Raw genomic sequence first — 13,868 nt, 5'->3', positions numbered from 1 at the left:
AACCATTAACCTCTTTACTGCTGAAAAAAAATCCAGCTATCTAGCAAAGCCCACTGAGCCTGGATATACTTTGTACAGCCCAACAGTAGTGTAGGGATGCAACCTGGCCGGCATCCAGGGCACACGGGCAGCAGCAACTTCTGATCAAGATCCCACGGCTGCTGGCAGCAGCTGCTTCCCCCACTCCTCCTCTCCCTGCACCTCTTCCCCCTGCCTGCCTCCACATGTTGCCCCATTCCCTCTGCCCTAGTTCCATCACTGCATCCTGATGTTAATAGTTACGTGCGGATTGAAATTAAAGCAACAATGAATAGAGTTAAGTGAAAAAAGCTGAGACTGCCAGTATAGCTCTGATCAAGAACATACTACACACAACAGATCAGAGGGACCAATTTCAGCCACAGGGAATTTAAAACCCCCTATGTGACTCAGTACTGCTTTTTAATAATTTTCTAAATTTAAGAGAAGAGTATTTACTCACTTTGAAGAAGGGTGTTTTAGTGTAGATGGTGAACAACCTTTTTAAAAAACACACAGGTCTACCACTGATGCTTTGGATTCCTTAAAAAAAAACCCTTGCTACTCCAAATAAGTGGCAGACTCCTCCACATTATTTAAAGAGAGTCTAAAATGTAAATATGAGAATATTCATTCCACGCTGATACATTAAATGAGTCACGCTTATACCATATGAAAAAGAACAATATGGAGTATTGAACTTGATAAGTGACCTCTGCAGTGTTTGACAATTTGAAACAGATTCCAGTTTCAAGTGGAAACAATCTGCAAGATCAACTTATAAAATTCTGCAAATGTACACCTTATTAGTACGACTCCACCAAGTCCTTGACGAAACACCAAGAACTGAACCAGACACGGGATTAAAAAAAAACAAACCAAAAACACTAACAACCTGATAGTAACCCACTATTTCTAAATTATATTTCCGCTGTTGCATTTCCTGTTAAAATAGTTCTCCAGACAGCGGAGATCTACCATTTCCACAAATTAGAGAAAGACAACATCTGAGTATCACACAAAACTAGATTTTAATTGCCTATATTTTATTAGCCAAGATACCTTTAAGAACAATATTCATACACATTTTTTTAAGACGTGCACTTAGAATACAGACAAATGCGAAGAGATCCATGTATGGTTTAAACCAGAGAAGTGCAAATCCTTGTTCCACTCCAAATGCTCTGAAAGGGAAAAATCCTGATCCAAGACAAGAAAACAAACCCCCAAAAGGCTGACCTGCTGATTTCAACTCCTTTAGGAGGAGGTACAGCAGAGCAGCCCATACTATTATTTCTATGAAGAGATGAAACAGGGTAGCCCTGGGATCACTGGAGAAAGGAGCTGGGAGGGTGAAATACCCTGGCATTCTTAGCGGGACAGGGGAAGATGGGGGGGCATCAACCTGCATGTGGTAGTCTGCACATTAAGAAAAAGATTAGATGAGAAAGAGGAAGGAAAAGGAGTGTGTGTGAAGGACAGTGAAGAGAGAAAGCAAGAGAAAGAGGAAGAGAGAAAGTGCTGGACAGCGAAGAAAGGAAGTGAGTAAGTGGATAAAGAGGGACTAAGCAGTGAATTAATGAATGAGTATCTGGTGGGTTTAGTGAACAGAGCAGAAAAATAAATAAGAGCTAAGGAGTCAAGAGGGTATGAAGCAGAGAAATTAAGGGACTGGACTCCTAACAATTACATTTGCATTCAACAGGCAAGCAAGTGCACAAGCAGTAAAATAAGATGACCACTGACTGGCACAATATAAATTCCTTGCACATGTGAAGACAAAACCAAAACTTTCGGAAAAAATTAATATATTCAACATCATAAATGTGGAAACAACAAATGTCTTGCTCTGACTCCTTAAACATAATTCTAAGAACTTGTTTTCTCTCCAGCCTTTTATTTTAATGCAACATATAAAGCAACTCAGGTAGCAAATCGCAAGCAAGTTTTTATATTAAAGCTGACCACTTACACCACAGTGGACAAGAAAGGCAGACAGTGATTTTAAGGGACTGTAGGCTAGCCCCTAAATCTGAATGGCTTGGTCTGCATTTTTACCAGCATAATAAAGAGTTTATTCCATGGGTTTGCGTGTCTTGCCATTTTGGAGAGGTGGAAGATAGTATATCTTTAAGAACAATATTTTTTAGGCATGTTAGTGAAAGTCACAGGACAGTCATTACTCTGCATGGAAATTGGTTAACCGTGCCAGAAGCTAAAACTGCCCTGTAGCACTTGAAAATTTTTCTTCCAAACAATATGGTGACAGATATGTTCCAGCCAGGCACAGCAAAACACTGAACTGCAGACACAGACCCTCCACTGCCTCGTAACATGTTCTATACATCGTTTGGACGACAATTTTATAGGTCAAAGTTTAGTTTGGACCCAACACATTTACTGCTCTCTCAATAGCCTGTCTACACTAGACTTTTCCTGTAGACACCCCTATCTGTGGGAATACTTAAGCAGACAGGGCAAGACCACACAGTGGTTTTACTGTTATGTCATCCTTTATCATGCCCTTCATACAGAAGTTCTCCTACATTTCATAATAAGTACATGTATACGGTAGCAAAGTATAAAGGTGCTATTTTAAGTTTTAAAATAGTAGCAGGCCTGAACAAAGAAATGCCCTGAAAAAGTTAGGTGGTTGGAGCAGCTAGATAGAATTCTGACCTAAAAGACTGGAGGGGGAGCATTAGAAATTCCCCCAAGTCTACAAAATCCTAAAAGATATCCCCAAGAAGGTCACAATCTCCATCAGAAGTGTGTTAGACAACAAGTAGCAATCATTTTCTGTTAAAAAGAGATGTTTATCAAGTATTCTTTATAACCAGTGTTTTTTACCTTCTGTTTTTATACCTCTGTGGGGGCCTGGTGCATATCATTCTAAAAGAAAGTTCAAGTTAACACACTTGCTTTTCTCCTCCATCCTTACCCTTATGTCTATTTATTACCTTATCCTTCAAATACTTTGGAAAGGAGAGAAGTTAACATTGACATGCTTACACGACCTTCCCTGGAAAGAGAAGTGACAGACAATGCTTAGACCTGGGTAATGTATAACAGGATAGGGGTTATTTAGTGACAAGACCATTACTTACAGTTCTCTCTAGAAGAAAGAGAAATCTCTTATTACAGTCTGCAGGAAGTAGCTGTGAAATACCAAAAGCAATTAGTCCCCATAATACAATTTTTCCCCATCTAGCATCTTCCATGCAAATTCTAAGCAGAGTATAGTGACTCATATGCACCAACTGCTTGACAATTCTTTTCCTAAAGCAATGCTATTTCAGTTATACGAGCTCAAAGAGTAAATTAAAGTTACTGAATTGGTTTCAAGTCACACCCAGACCTTAGTTAGTTAGTTGTACTTAAAATTTGGTCAAGCTCTCCCTAATGAGCAATTTTCTGCCTGGAGTATATTTATTCCAACTTGCCAATAGTACATTGACCAATGAACTACTAGAAATTGAAACTGGAAGAGTTTCTACACTCCAAGAACACAGGCGCATGTCAACGCTGTCATGTCACATTTCACTTACAGAATAAACTTGATTTGGGAGGCTGTTTTCCAAGTTATTACTCCTGCATTTGTCATTTTCTTATCTCCCCGCCTTCCACTTCTCAGTTCAAAATATCTTAAGTTGCTTCTTTTTTCAAGTTCTTGTTCGCTATCTAGGATTTCAAAACCCTGCTTGACATAGTTCTATTTCTGTCGATTGAAGCATATCAAGCCCGTTTGGTGGTCATTTGTATAGCTCCAGTGCGGTCAGTGCTCTAAACGTCTAAAGCAGGGATGGCCTGGAAGTTCATGGCAAGTTACCAAAGTCTTAACATCACTAGTGCTAGAGGACATCTACAGCTGCGGTTATCTGACCTACAATGACCATTATTTAATGTCATAAGCATCGTAATATAAGAATCTAACTAAATAAGTAATCCCTACATTTGCTGGGTTGGATTTTCATCTCCTCATACGTATTTTAAAGAACACCAACTAAAACACCCTACACAATTGGGATAGTGTTAAGTTCCTTTTGTGAGGATCAATTCCAAATCTGTGCTGGGTCCGTGGTCAATTTAAATGGCTCAATGTATTTTTATCCATGGTGCATTTTCTCCTGTTTTGATTTGATTTATTTTAATCCTCAATCTTTTTTTTCCAAATCCCATTCTTGCATCCATTATCAACAAAGAAAATTAAGAGTCTAATTTAGACTATAAAGTCCTCAGCATGTAGGCTTCCTTTTTAATTTTTGCAAAATACCACATTAAAGTTACAGCATTATTAGTACTGGAACATCAGGAAGAAAGTCCTGCTTTCTACTAGTTACTGTACAGGAGCAACTGCTTGAGAAAAAACAACCTAGTATTGTAAATCAATTATTGTATCTATAGCAACATAAAGTTCTTTCATTTTTCTTCTTTTTTGCTGTTTTCCACTATTTAACACCAATAATGACCTTGAGGTGAGGCTTAAGTTGTTAAGAATAAAAAAAAGACTGGATTTTGCACAACACAAAATTCACTTAAGAATCAACTACAGTTCTTTTCACCCATGCAAGCACCACTGCTTTCAAACAAGAAGCTTGATATATCCTAAAGAGTGGTGGATGAAGCAGCTTCAAAGGATTTGAGCCAGCAAGAATTACTTTCATTCTTTTTGATGCATCTTGTAAAGCACCATTTTGTCCCCTTTCCCAGTTGGTTCATGGCTACAAGTCTGTTATCCTCCTTAAAAGCGTGACTACATAGCTTCATCTTTAGAAAAAAAAAGTTATGATGTGAAGGGCAGTTCAACACACACAGTACAACTGACAAGTAGTTAGGCAGCAAAATGGGATTTTGTTTTTAAAAGAAGGTGACAACATTGTTGACAGGTTCTAGAAGATCCTACGCCCAAGTCAACATTCAAGGTAGCCAGCAGCGCCTGAGGCCAAGGGGCACTTCTGGCTGGCCTTTCAGTTGGAGACCTCTTCCTCTACCAGGGCAGGTGGTTACCACTGTGGTCTCCTCTTTAATCCAGAGGCCTCCTTTTCAGAACATCCCCAAAATGGCTGCAATCGCTGGCTTACAGTTCATCCTCCCCCCTACAAATACCAGCGTTGAGAAGAGGATGGTCAGCTTGCTTTGTACCCACAATGGCAAATGCTCAATGAGACCTGAGCTACTGATGCGTACATCCTACAGTCCAGCAGAGACTTGCTGTGGCTCCTTAAATCTGTCCAAGGAGCAGTGAGCACTAGCTGGAGTTCTCCAACTGGGATCCTCCCTTGCTACCCTACTTTTTAACACATAGCCTGCACCCCAAGCCTATTTTCTCGTTATTTGCTCCATAGAGTAAGATGCTCTACATCAAAAGGCCTCCTTCCAGTCATTAAGAGGGGGCACGTAGTCCCTGGTGGGACTAAGCCCATTGTCAACATACCCCAAACAGGCTTGAAAGGATGAAAAAGACTGGACAGGGAAAGGTGAGGAGGGAGACGAGGTAAAGATCAACAGGGGTTATCAGAGATTTTAAAACGTCATATGCTTGAACACGCAGATGAATGATCACTGCAAAGACAGCTGCCTTAGTGCGTTTTTTCAGTAGGTAATAGCCTATTCCCTTAATTATCAGTGTATACAGTGGATACCTGCCTTGATTATAACTCGACCAGCAACTTCTGAAGAAACACAACTTCCTTTCATTTTACATGCAGAAGCCTCCCATTGCAGAATAAAATTCTTGTATAGAAGTACACTAGGATCAACAAGGTTTGCTGATTTTAGGGTTGTCCTTTCTTTCTTTTTTAACCCAAAGGATAATATAGTTTATCCTACAAATAAATAACCTTCAGTTATCACCTGGAAACCATATCACATTTACAAGAGAGAGGTAGTCAGCTGTGTTAGTCTGAGATCAGACAGAAGGCAGGGCAGATTTGCACCATATAAAATTAAATCAGCTGCATACACTTTCTTAAGCTTATGTTGTTTATGAAAGCTTATGCATCTCTGATTTAGTCAGTCCACAGGGTGCAAATCAACCCTGCTTTCTGCCTCACCTTTACAACAACCTTGGTTTTAGTACCAGCTTCCCCTGAAATGGAGAACTGATATTTGTGCTGCTGCTGTGAAGAATGGGACTGTCTGTGCACAGAAACTCAGACATTTTCAATCTTAACTTAGGGGTGTACCGACAGATTTGTGGGGCCAATATCCTTCCTTAAAAATTGGCTATCGGCCGATACCGATCCGATTTCTGATACACAGCCTGGCAGCTTTAAAGAGCTGTGTGTAGCTGATAAGTCTGCTGTGGTGGAAGGGAAGGGGGGAGGAAAGGGGCAAAGGAGGGGTGCAGATCAAGGTTCCTGTGGTGAGGGAGGAGTGGGGCTGGGGCTGCCCAGCCAGGGCCAAGGGGGGGGACGAGGAGCCACAGCTCATCCAGGGGGTGCAGGGAGGGAGGAGGGTGCGGCTCCTGCTGCTGCACATACCCTGGGAGGGCAAAGGGGTGTGTGTGTGTCCCTGGATCTGCACAGGGCAGGGTGGGGCGCCCTGCCCTAGCTGGGCAGCCCCCGCCCCTGCCCCACTCCCTCCCTCAGCGCAGGGGCCTTGATCTGCACCCCCAAACCCCTGTCTTCCCCTCCTCCCTCCCCTTCTACCACAACAGACTTACCAGATGTACAGAGCTCTTCAAGCTGCCTGGCTGTACTCCTCGCTGCCTACATACTGCACTGCAGCTGCACGCGTGCACGGGCATTTATCAACCCAATTATTGGCCACATCAGGCTCATTTCTGATGCAGTAAATTTGCTTTATATCAGTGCCAATCCAATATTGGACCAATGTATCGGTGCATCTCTATCCTAACTTGATTGGTTTGGGCAAGTCACTTGAAGACAGAAGTTGATCTGGTTTAACTTGCACCAAAGTATATAAACCAAGACAAAAGGCTACCTGGAGACTTGTTTTGGTGTAAACAGGCTGATTTCAGGTTAAGTTGCTACGAAACCAAGTTAGGGTAAACGCCAGATAAATGTTTCTATCAACTTCTACATCAGTTTAAGCTGAACCGTAGACAGGTGCATTTTTTTCAGGCAGACGAGCAACTACCCTCGTACCGGTTTCCCTCATTCATAGAGGGACTAATAATGAACCTCTCTCAGAGGTGCGTTAAGATTCGTTATATAAAAATAAAAGGGATATTTATATGCTAAAGCTAAGGCATCAGAGAAGTTGCCCACTGAGACAAAGCACTGTCCCTGAATTAATCACAAAAAAGCTAACATACTAACAGTTCACCACTATTTAGGTGAATAGGATATTTGTACTCCATCAGCAACTGTTAGGAATAACAGTATTCAAAGTTTTGTGAATCAGACCCTTTCAAAATGTTGGTAGAATCCTGTTTTAAATTTCTGCCTTCTATATTCATTTTTGCCCAAAGGCTTCATTGTCTCATTATGTAAATGATCTTTTCATATGAAAATTAAACGTTACAGATGTTTTTGTAGTTCTAAAATCCTACAAATACCACCTGAATATCCAAAGCCATTAAATTTATTTTTTTCAAAAGTTCTTCAAGTGGTAGCAGTACAATAAATTAAAAACGAACCGGTGTAAAAAGATGTTACTTTCGAAATGCAGATCTTATTTAGAACTCGCATTCCAAAGGTTTCTTTTCTGCAGAAACCAAACCAAGCCTTTAGGTTTTCTTTACAGAGAAGATCTAAGATTAGGGCGTATCAGGCAGCTCCACAAGGCAATATAAAAAACTTACTTATACAGAGCCAAGCAAGTGAGCAGTATGTCTCAACCTTTGTGCCACCCAGACATCTTTCACTCTTACCCAGCCAGTCCAGAGCTCACCTGAGCAAAGGTTAGGTTCACAGTTTAATTACAGGACTGTTCCGTGATACTACATACTTCACGTGCTCCCAGCATAAAACTGAGGTGGTGATGAAACACTGGGGACTCCACCCATGCCTGCTCTCAAGCATGTTGGACACGGATCTTAGGAGCAATGGTGAGTGGCATCGATGCTACTTCAGCATCAAGCTTGAAGAATGCAATACCAGCAGAGACATGCCCCAAGTAAATCCTTTAAAGAATCTAGTCTGGGGGTGCAATGAATACAGCAGTTTTCACCATCCTAAGCCGTTTTCTTATTATAGTTTGTGAATCTATAATGTGAATCTATAGTCTTTGGTTCCTTATGGGCCAAAGAAGTGCTGTCTTGTGTCATCTACCTAAGAGCATAACAATAATTAAATCTAACAACACCAAATTTTGTGCTTCCAACTTATTCTCAGGAATAATAGGTTGTTTTTTGGGTTTTTTTCAAAAGTCCTAGCTCTGGCCCAAAATATACATTCTTCTCAATGCTTTCAGAAGATGCATCAATAAAGCTTAAAAGTATGAATTTATCATTTTTAATAAAAATAGAATTACAGCCAGTTCTAAACAGAGCACCAGCTGCACACATTTCTTTCTTTGTGAATTGAAGAATTGACATTTGATATCCCCCTGTGAATGTCTATCAATGCTGTATTCCTTTTTTACTCTTAGATTAGCAAATGTTACAGAGCCCCATTTCCTAAAAGGGATCTCATTCTTGCAAGCACTGAAGGACCAAACCTCTTGTTTGTTTTATAAAACAGGCTGAGTATGGCTGGTTCATTTGGTGTGTGTCTGTGGAACAAAGTTACTTATTTTATTATATTCTCTATGGTGCCAGAGGTCACAGGCTCAAGTAGCTGCTGTGAGCAAGTTACAGGACTCCTACTGCCCTCTTCTAACAATTCTATTTAAATCTTGGCCCTCGTTAACAATGACATCCTATTTTGAAGAACTTCTTGGTTTTCCCCTTGTTTTTATTTTATTTTCTCTCTAGAACATTGTTAGATAGATTTTAGCCTCTCCCCTGCAATGTTACATTTCATAACTACAAGGTTTGGTAAAACCCAAGGTGATTTTTATTTTAAATAAGAAAATGTTCTATACTATTTATAAGAAAATGTTCTATACCATTGTGCAAGTGTAGGAGAACCAGGAAGTGAAACTATGAAATGACAGCAAATAACCTATTTTCATGATGGAAGCTGTAAATAGGGTATGTTCACTAGCTTACACAGTGAAAAATAATGTTTTATGCACTCAATTTTAACCTATGGTATTACGTCAAGGGAAAATGTTTGACACGTATCTTCAGTTTATATTTTAAATGTTCAGCCCACACTGATGAAGTCTTCTTTCATTATCTGCATATATTTGTTTGGCAGCTATCTTGACCTCTTCGATTTGAGTCTCTGCTAACAACATGCTGACAGCATAAAATCCGTCTAACATTATTAAGTTGTTATTATGTACAGACACATTTTATGCTCCTTAATAGAAAAGACTTCGCTAATATTTACAGAATCAATTATAAAGAACATCATTTTACAATGAAGTTTCCTTGCTTTAAAAGGTTCAGTCTTAAAACTTCCTTGCTCATGGAACACCTGCATTATAGGTCTTGTGTAGCCCAAGACTTGTCCTGCCTTTTGTCTAAGACAAAAAAAAATCTGTTATATAGGTTTTGTGGAAATCATGAAGGTGCTAGGCAGAGACCTAAGACGGCTGAATACACAATTGTGAAGATGGAACTCACTAGTGCCTGATGCCCTTGAACTTTGGGAGAGAGAGAGAGAAAAAGCTCATATTCTCCAGTTCACTCCTCTAAAACCTAACATCCTAGAGAAGCAGGACTCCAAGAAAAAAGGAAGTGGTTACTGTGACAGCACCAGCACATAAGTTACAGGTGAATAACCACTCTTCTGAGAATAGCCTTTGTGCATTTCCACTTGGTTTAAATAGAACTATTCAATCCACTTATTCCACTGCTGCACTGCTTGACCCCCAAGACTACAAGGGCGTCTTCCCAAAACAAGTGACGCAGGTTAGCCATGCTAGTCGGAAGTCAAGTAGAAAGCAACATAGCACTGCACCTTACAGACCAACTAAAGGACATAGATATAGACAGCACAAGTTTTCACGAGCTGAAGTTGACCTCATCAAATACTGATCTGATCACCAGCATCGTATGACACCTATCAACCTACTTTGGTTAGTTTATAAGGTGCAAACTTGCCCCATCTTCCAAAAAAGCCTAAATCTAGACACCAAGATATCCAACGCTCAGTAGCGCTGCGTGAGTTTATGGGCTGTGTGTAACAGCTCTACAAATTTATAAACAGGAAATATAAAACCATGCATTCACACCTGCTTAGCAGAGAGCCCTAAAACTCTTAGGTACCGTCACTCTGGGTAACATATAAGCATTCTCAATATATAACCTGAGTGGCTTTGATAAATATTGTATTTTCACCTCACTTATCCCCCAAGGCAACATAAGGCTGAAATAGCTTCCCAAGTGCTTGTGCTATTGACACACGAAAACTCAAAGCCCCTTTAACATCTGCGATAAAGAGTTACAGTTGACCAACGGAGAAAGATACCTCCTAAAGTATAACAAGAGAATATGGGTGTAAATCAGGTATCTGGCTTACCACTTCTTTGGACAGGAGAGACAGAAACATGTGACAGCTTTGTCTCTGTGGAATACAGTGAAAGGACAGTGAACCGTTCAACTTTGATACCTGCTCACTTCTGACAGATGTGTTTGGGATTAAAAGGTTGCCTTTATTGACAAGCAAAATGAAAAATAATCTCTCAATAGCTCAAAGGCTGAGTCCACGAACTTTGACAACTCCAGGTTAAGATCAGGATAGGCTGAAATAGATAGGAATACATTCACTGAAAAGTCTTCCTTCATCACAAGATTTATTAGAGTTGTCAACTTGAGGATGCTATGTTCAGATGCCAGACAAGTGCACCTGGACTGAAGGAAAAAAGCAAACAGAAAGATTAACTTGGACAATTTGCTGTACTTAACTGATACAGAACTAGGGCACACTGGCAATATTATTAACCACTGTCCATTACAAGTACCTCTTCCTCTTCTTAAAAGGGTATTTTAAATCAACATCTCCCTGACATGTAACAGGTTTTATTTAAAATTTCAGCAGAACCTGTCAAGTCAAGCTCAGTCAAAGCTCTATACTGCAAACTGAAACGAGGGATAACCACAGATAAGGATGAAGAACAAAACCATCTTTCTGCATCCTGAGTCATTTAGCTAGTAATGGATGCCCTCTACCCATTTCTCTCTGGTGAAGGCCTCACTAAAGCAGTCTGTGTGCAATGCTAGATATCACAGGGGTTCTCAAACTGCAGTGCATTAGCTTGCTGGAAGCTCTTCTCTTAAGGGATAGCAGGAGGCAGGACTGGAAGGCTCCTGTTATTTGATGTGGCCCCTTTAAAAAAATGCTCAGCAGTGGCAGACTAGCTGAGGAATGGAGATAGGTATTAATCAGATAATGACCTCCTCTGTTCTTCAGTTGGGATTTATCACAGTAAGGAGGCAGACAGCCTGGAGAAGAGAATGGGCCCCTAAACCGAGGAGGATGGTGGGCTGGGGAAGCCTGCCTGACTGCCATACAGCCACAAGCAAGAGGATTGTACAGCACTTGGACCAAGGGAAAAGAGCCTTAAATCCAGAACTACAGGAAAGATTCCCCAGGGAAACCAAGGGCTTCAGCTGAACTGGCAGAGGCCTGTAAACCAGAAAGAAACTGAGAACCTGAAGCTTTGGAAGGGGCAGGGTGAACTGGAGTTATAAGGGCTTTTGTCCGGATAGCAAGCAGCTTCATTTCCAACCACCCGCCCGACACACACACGTACTTGCAGCCAAATCTCTACTCCCCAACATCCTTTTAGATGCACACTCTCCACCAGAGGCTTCCCTGAAGTGCAAGCAGAAGTCCTACTCACCCTGAGTCTAAACTCATGCCGTCTAACTCACCTGGACTCCCCTAGCCAAACTCCTTTCTTTTCCAATTTCCCCAGGCAACTCTTCACCAGCCAAATTCAAACCTGACTTTACTCCAAGTCTATAAATGCCTAAGCTGATTAGTCTAAACTAAAAATGCACGAGGAAAAGGAACTGTCATGTGGCACTTCAAACAGCAATCTGAGAGAATGGTATGGCAACCATTAAAGTTTGGGAATTGCTATCACATGTAGCAGCAGCAATTAAAATATTTTCTCTCTGTGTTTAGTACATGGAGCAGGCTCAGGTAAGTTTTTACCGATGTATTACTGTTTGATGCTCAGGGTTATCTCCTCGCAGCCCACCAAGGTTTTACCAGTCAGAAATTTAAAAATATGAGCATAGGCTTTTCATAAGTCAGAAACCAGCAGCACAACAAAGTTGGGAGTTGAGAGGCAAAAACAGGACACCAGTCCTGGGTACTGACTTAGGGGTGCAAGAATAGCAGCCGCTGCTGCTCCGCTCCTGGCGGCTATGCCACCGACAGCGGCCAGGCTACGGCCACGGCCCTGTGCACCACAGCCACGTAAGGTGCCGAATAGCCCAGTTATACCCATCAGAAATATTCCAGAGACTAAAAGACAAAGTTTCCTTTTCTTACTTGGATTTTAACTCAATCCACCTAAAGTATCCGAGCAATATTCTTATCCAGGCAATAAGAACAAGCGCCCAATATATCTACCACTTCCTTAAGGCCTTGTGGACAAAACTGGTGCTTGGTATCATCGCTGAAAACAAGTCTTCCCTCTGGTGGTTTATGCTGCCACTAAATCAGCTAGGCAGAACGAACAGCCTCGTACACAACTTGCGTGAAAGTGTCCCTTCTACGAGCAGGACAGCGTTTTCCGTTGTCTGGATTGCACGCTGAACCGCGCGTCGGCCACGTCGCTAAAAACGCAGCGGCTTTAAAAGGAACTTGGCAGAAAAACCAGGATCGGGGCCTGCGTGCGCTTCCCGCAGGCTCTAGCACAGCAACGCCCCAAGGTTTCATAGGCATTCGGGCTGGAAGGGACCTCACAAGATCATCGGGTCCAGCCTCCCGCCTGAGGGCAGGAAGTCAGCTGGGGTCAGAGGACCCCAGCAAGATAACCGTCCACGCGTGTCCAGAGCAGGTGCTCGCACCGCTTCTGCGGGGAGCCCATTCCCAAAGGAGCACACGTAAATAAGGACGACTGCAGTTCAACCACTGCAGTGAAAACAGGAGAAGGGTGCTGCAAAGAAACGGGATATTCTGAGGCATAAATCACCGTCTACGGTCATTCCCAAGCTGAACAGCAAAAGCACCGACACCCGTACGGCGCGCCAGATATTCGCAGCAGGCTCGTCCTTAAATCCATGCTCAGGGGAGAAGGAAGAAACAAAATAACCGATAGCTTTTAAGTTTCTAGACAGAGCCAGGACTTTTCCTCTCTTAACAGGTACAAAAAAAAAAAAAAAGCCATTAGAAGAAATAAAACTGGAAGACCGATGTCACGTCGCAAGCGGCGCAGCACGCGCTCGGTTTCTCCCGGGAAGCGAGGCAACCCGTCGAATTACAAACCGCTCGGAAACGACGCTTTCCCGATCGAATTACTCGCTCCTGCAAGAACGCGGGCTGGACGCGGACGCGGGGAACCGACGCGACGCTGATCGCGCCCGTTATCGTGGTCATTGTTATTATTGTTATTATTTTTAGGCCTGCGCGTTCGCCGGCTCCGATCGCCGTCGCATCTCCCGAGCGGACCGGTGACACCCCCGCGTACGACGAGCCGCCGGTGGGAAGACGCGGGGAAGGAGGGAGGATGGATTTCCTCCCCCCCAACCCAACAACGCCCGGTTTTCTCTGAACTCGACCCTGCCGTACGCCCTCCCGAGCGGGGTCGGGGCAGGGAGGCTTCCTGGCGACATGACATGACATCCCCGCCCCCCTCGCCACAGCGGTGCGGTTCCC

At 42.4% G+C, this 13,868-nt stretch overlaps 1 protein-coding gene across 1 annotated transcript in view; it reads right to left on the bottom strand.

Annotated features, from left to right (window-relative positions):
* Positions 1–13,589, bottom strand: part of USP32 (ubiquitin specific peptidase 32) — a 131,244-nt gene extending 117,655 nt beyond the window's left edge. Inside the window, exon 1 of the mRNA XM_014522638.2 lies at positions 13,479–13,589. Within this exon, the coding sequence (XP_014378124.2) occupies positions 13,479–13,589 (111 nt within the window). The remainder of the gene's footprint in view (positions 1–13,478) is intronic.
* Positions 13,590–13,868: the final 279 nt, after the last annotated feature.

The sequence above is a fragment of the Alligator sinensis genome, unplaced genomic scaffold (assembly GCF_000455745.1).
Source record: "Alligator sinensis unplaced genomic scaffold, ASM45574v1 scaffold118_1, whole genome shotgun sequence".
NCBI lineage: Eukaryota > Metazoa > Chordata > Crocodylia > Alligatoridae > Alligator > Alligator sinensis.
This window is presented reverse-complemented; position numbering and strand designations above follow the sequence as displayed.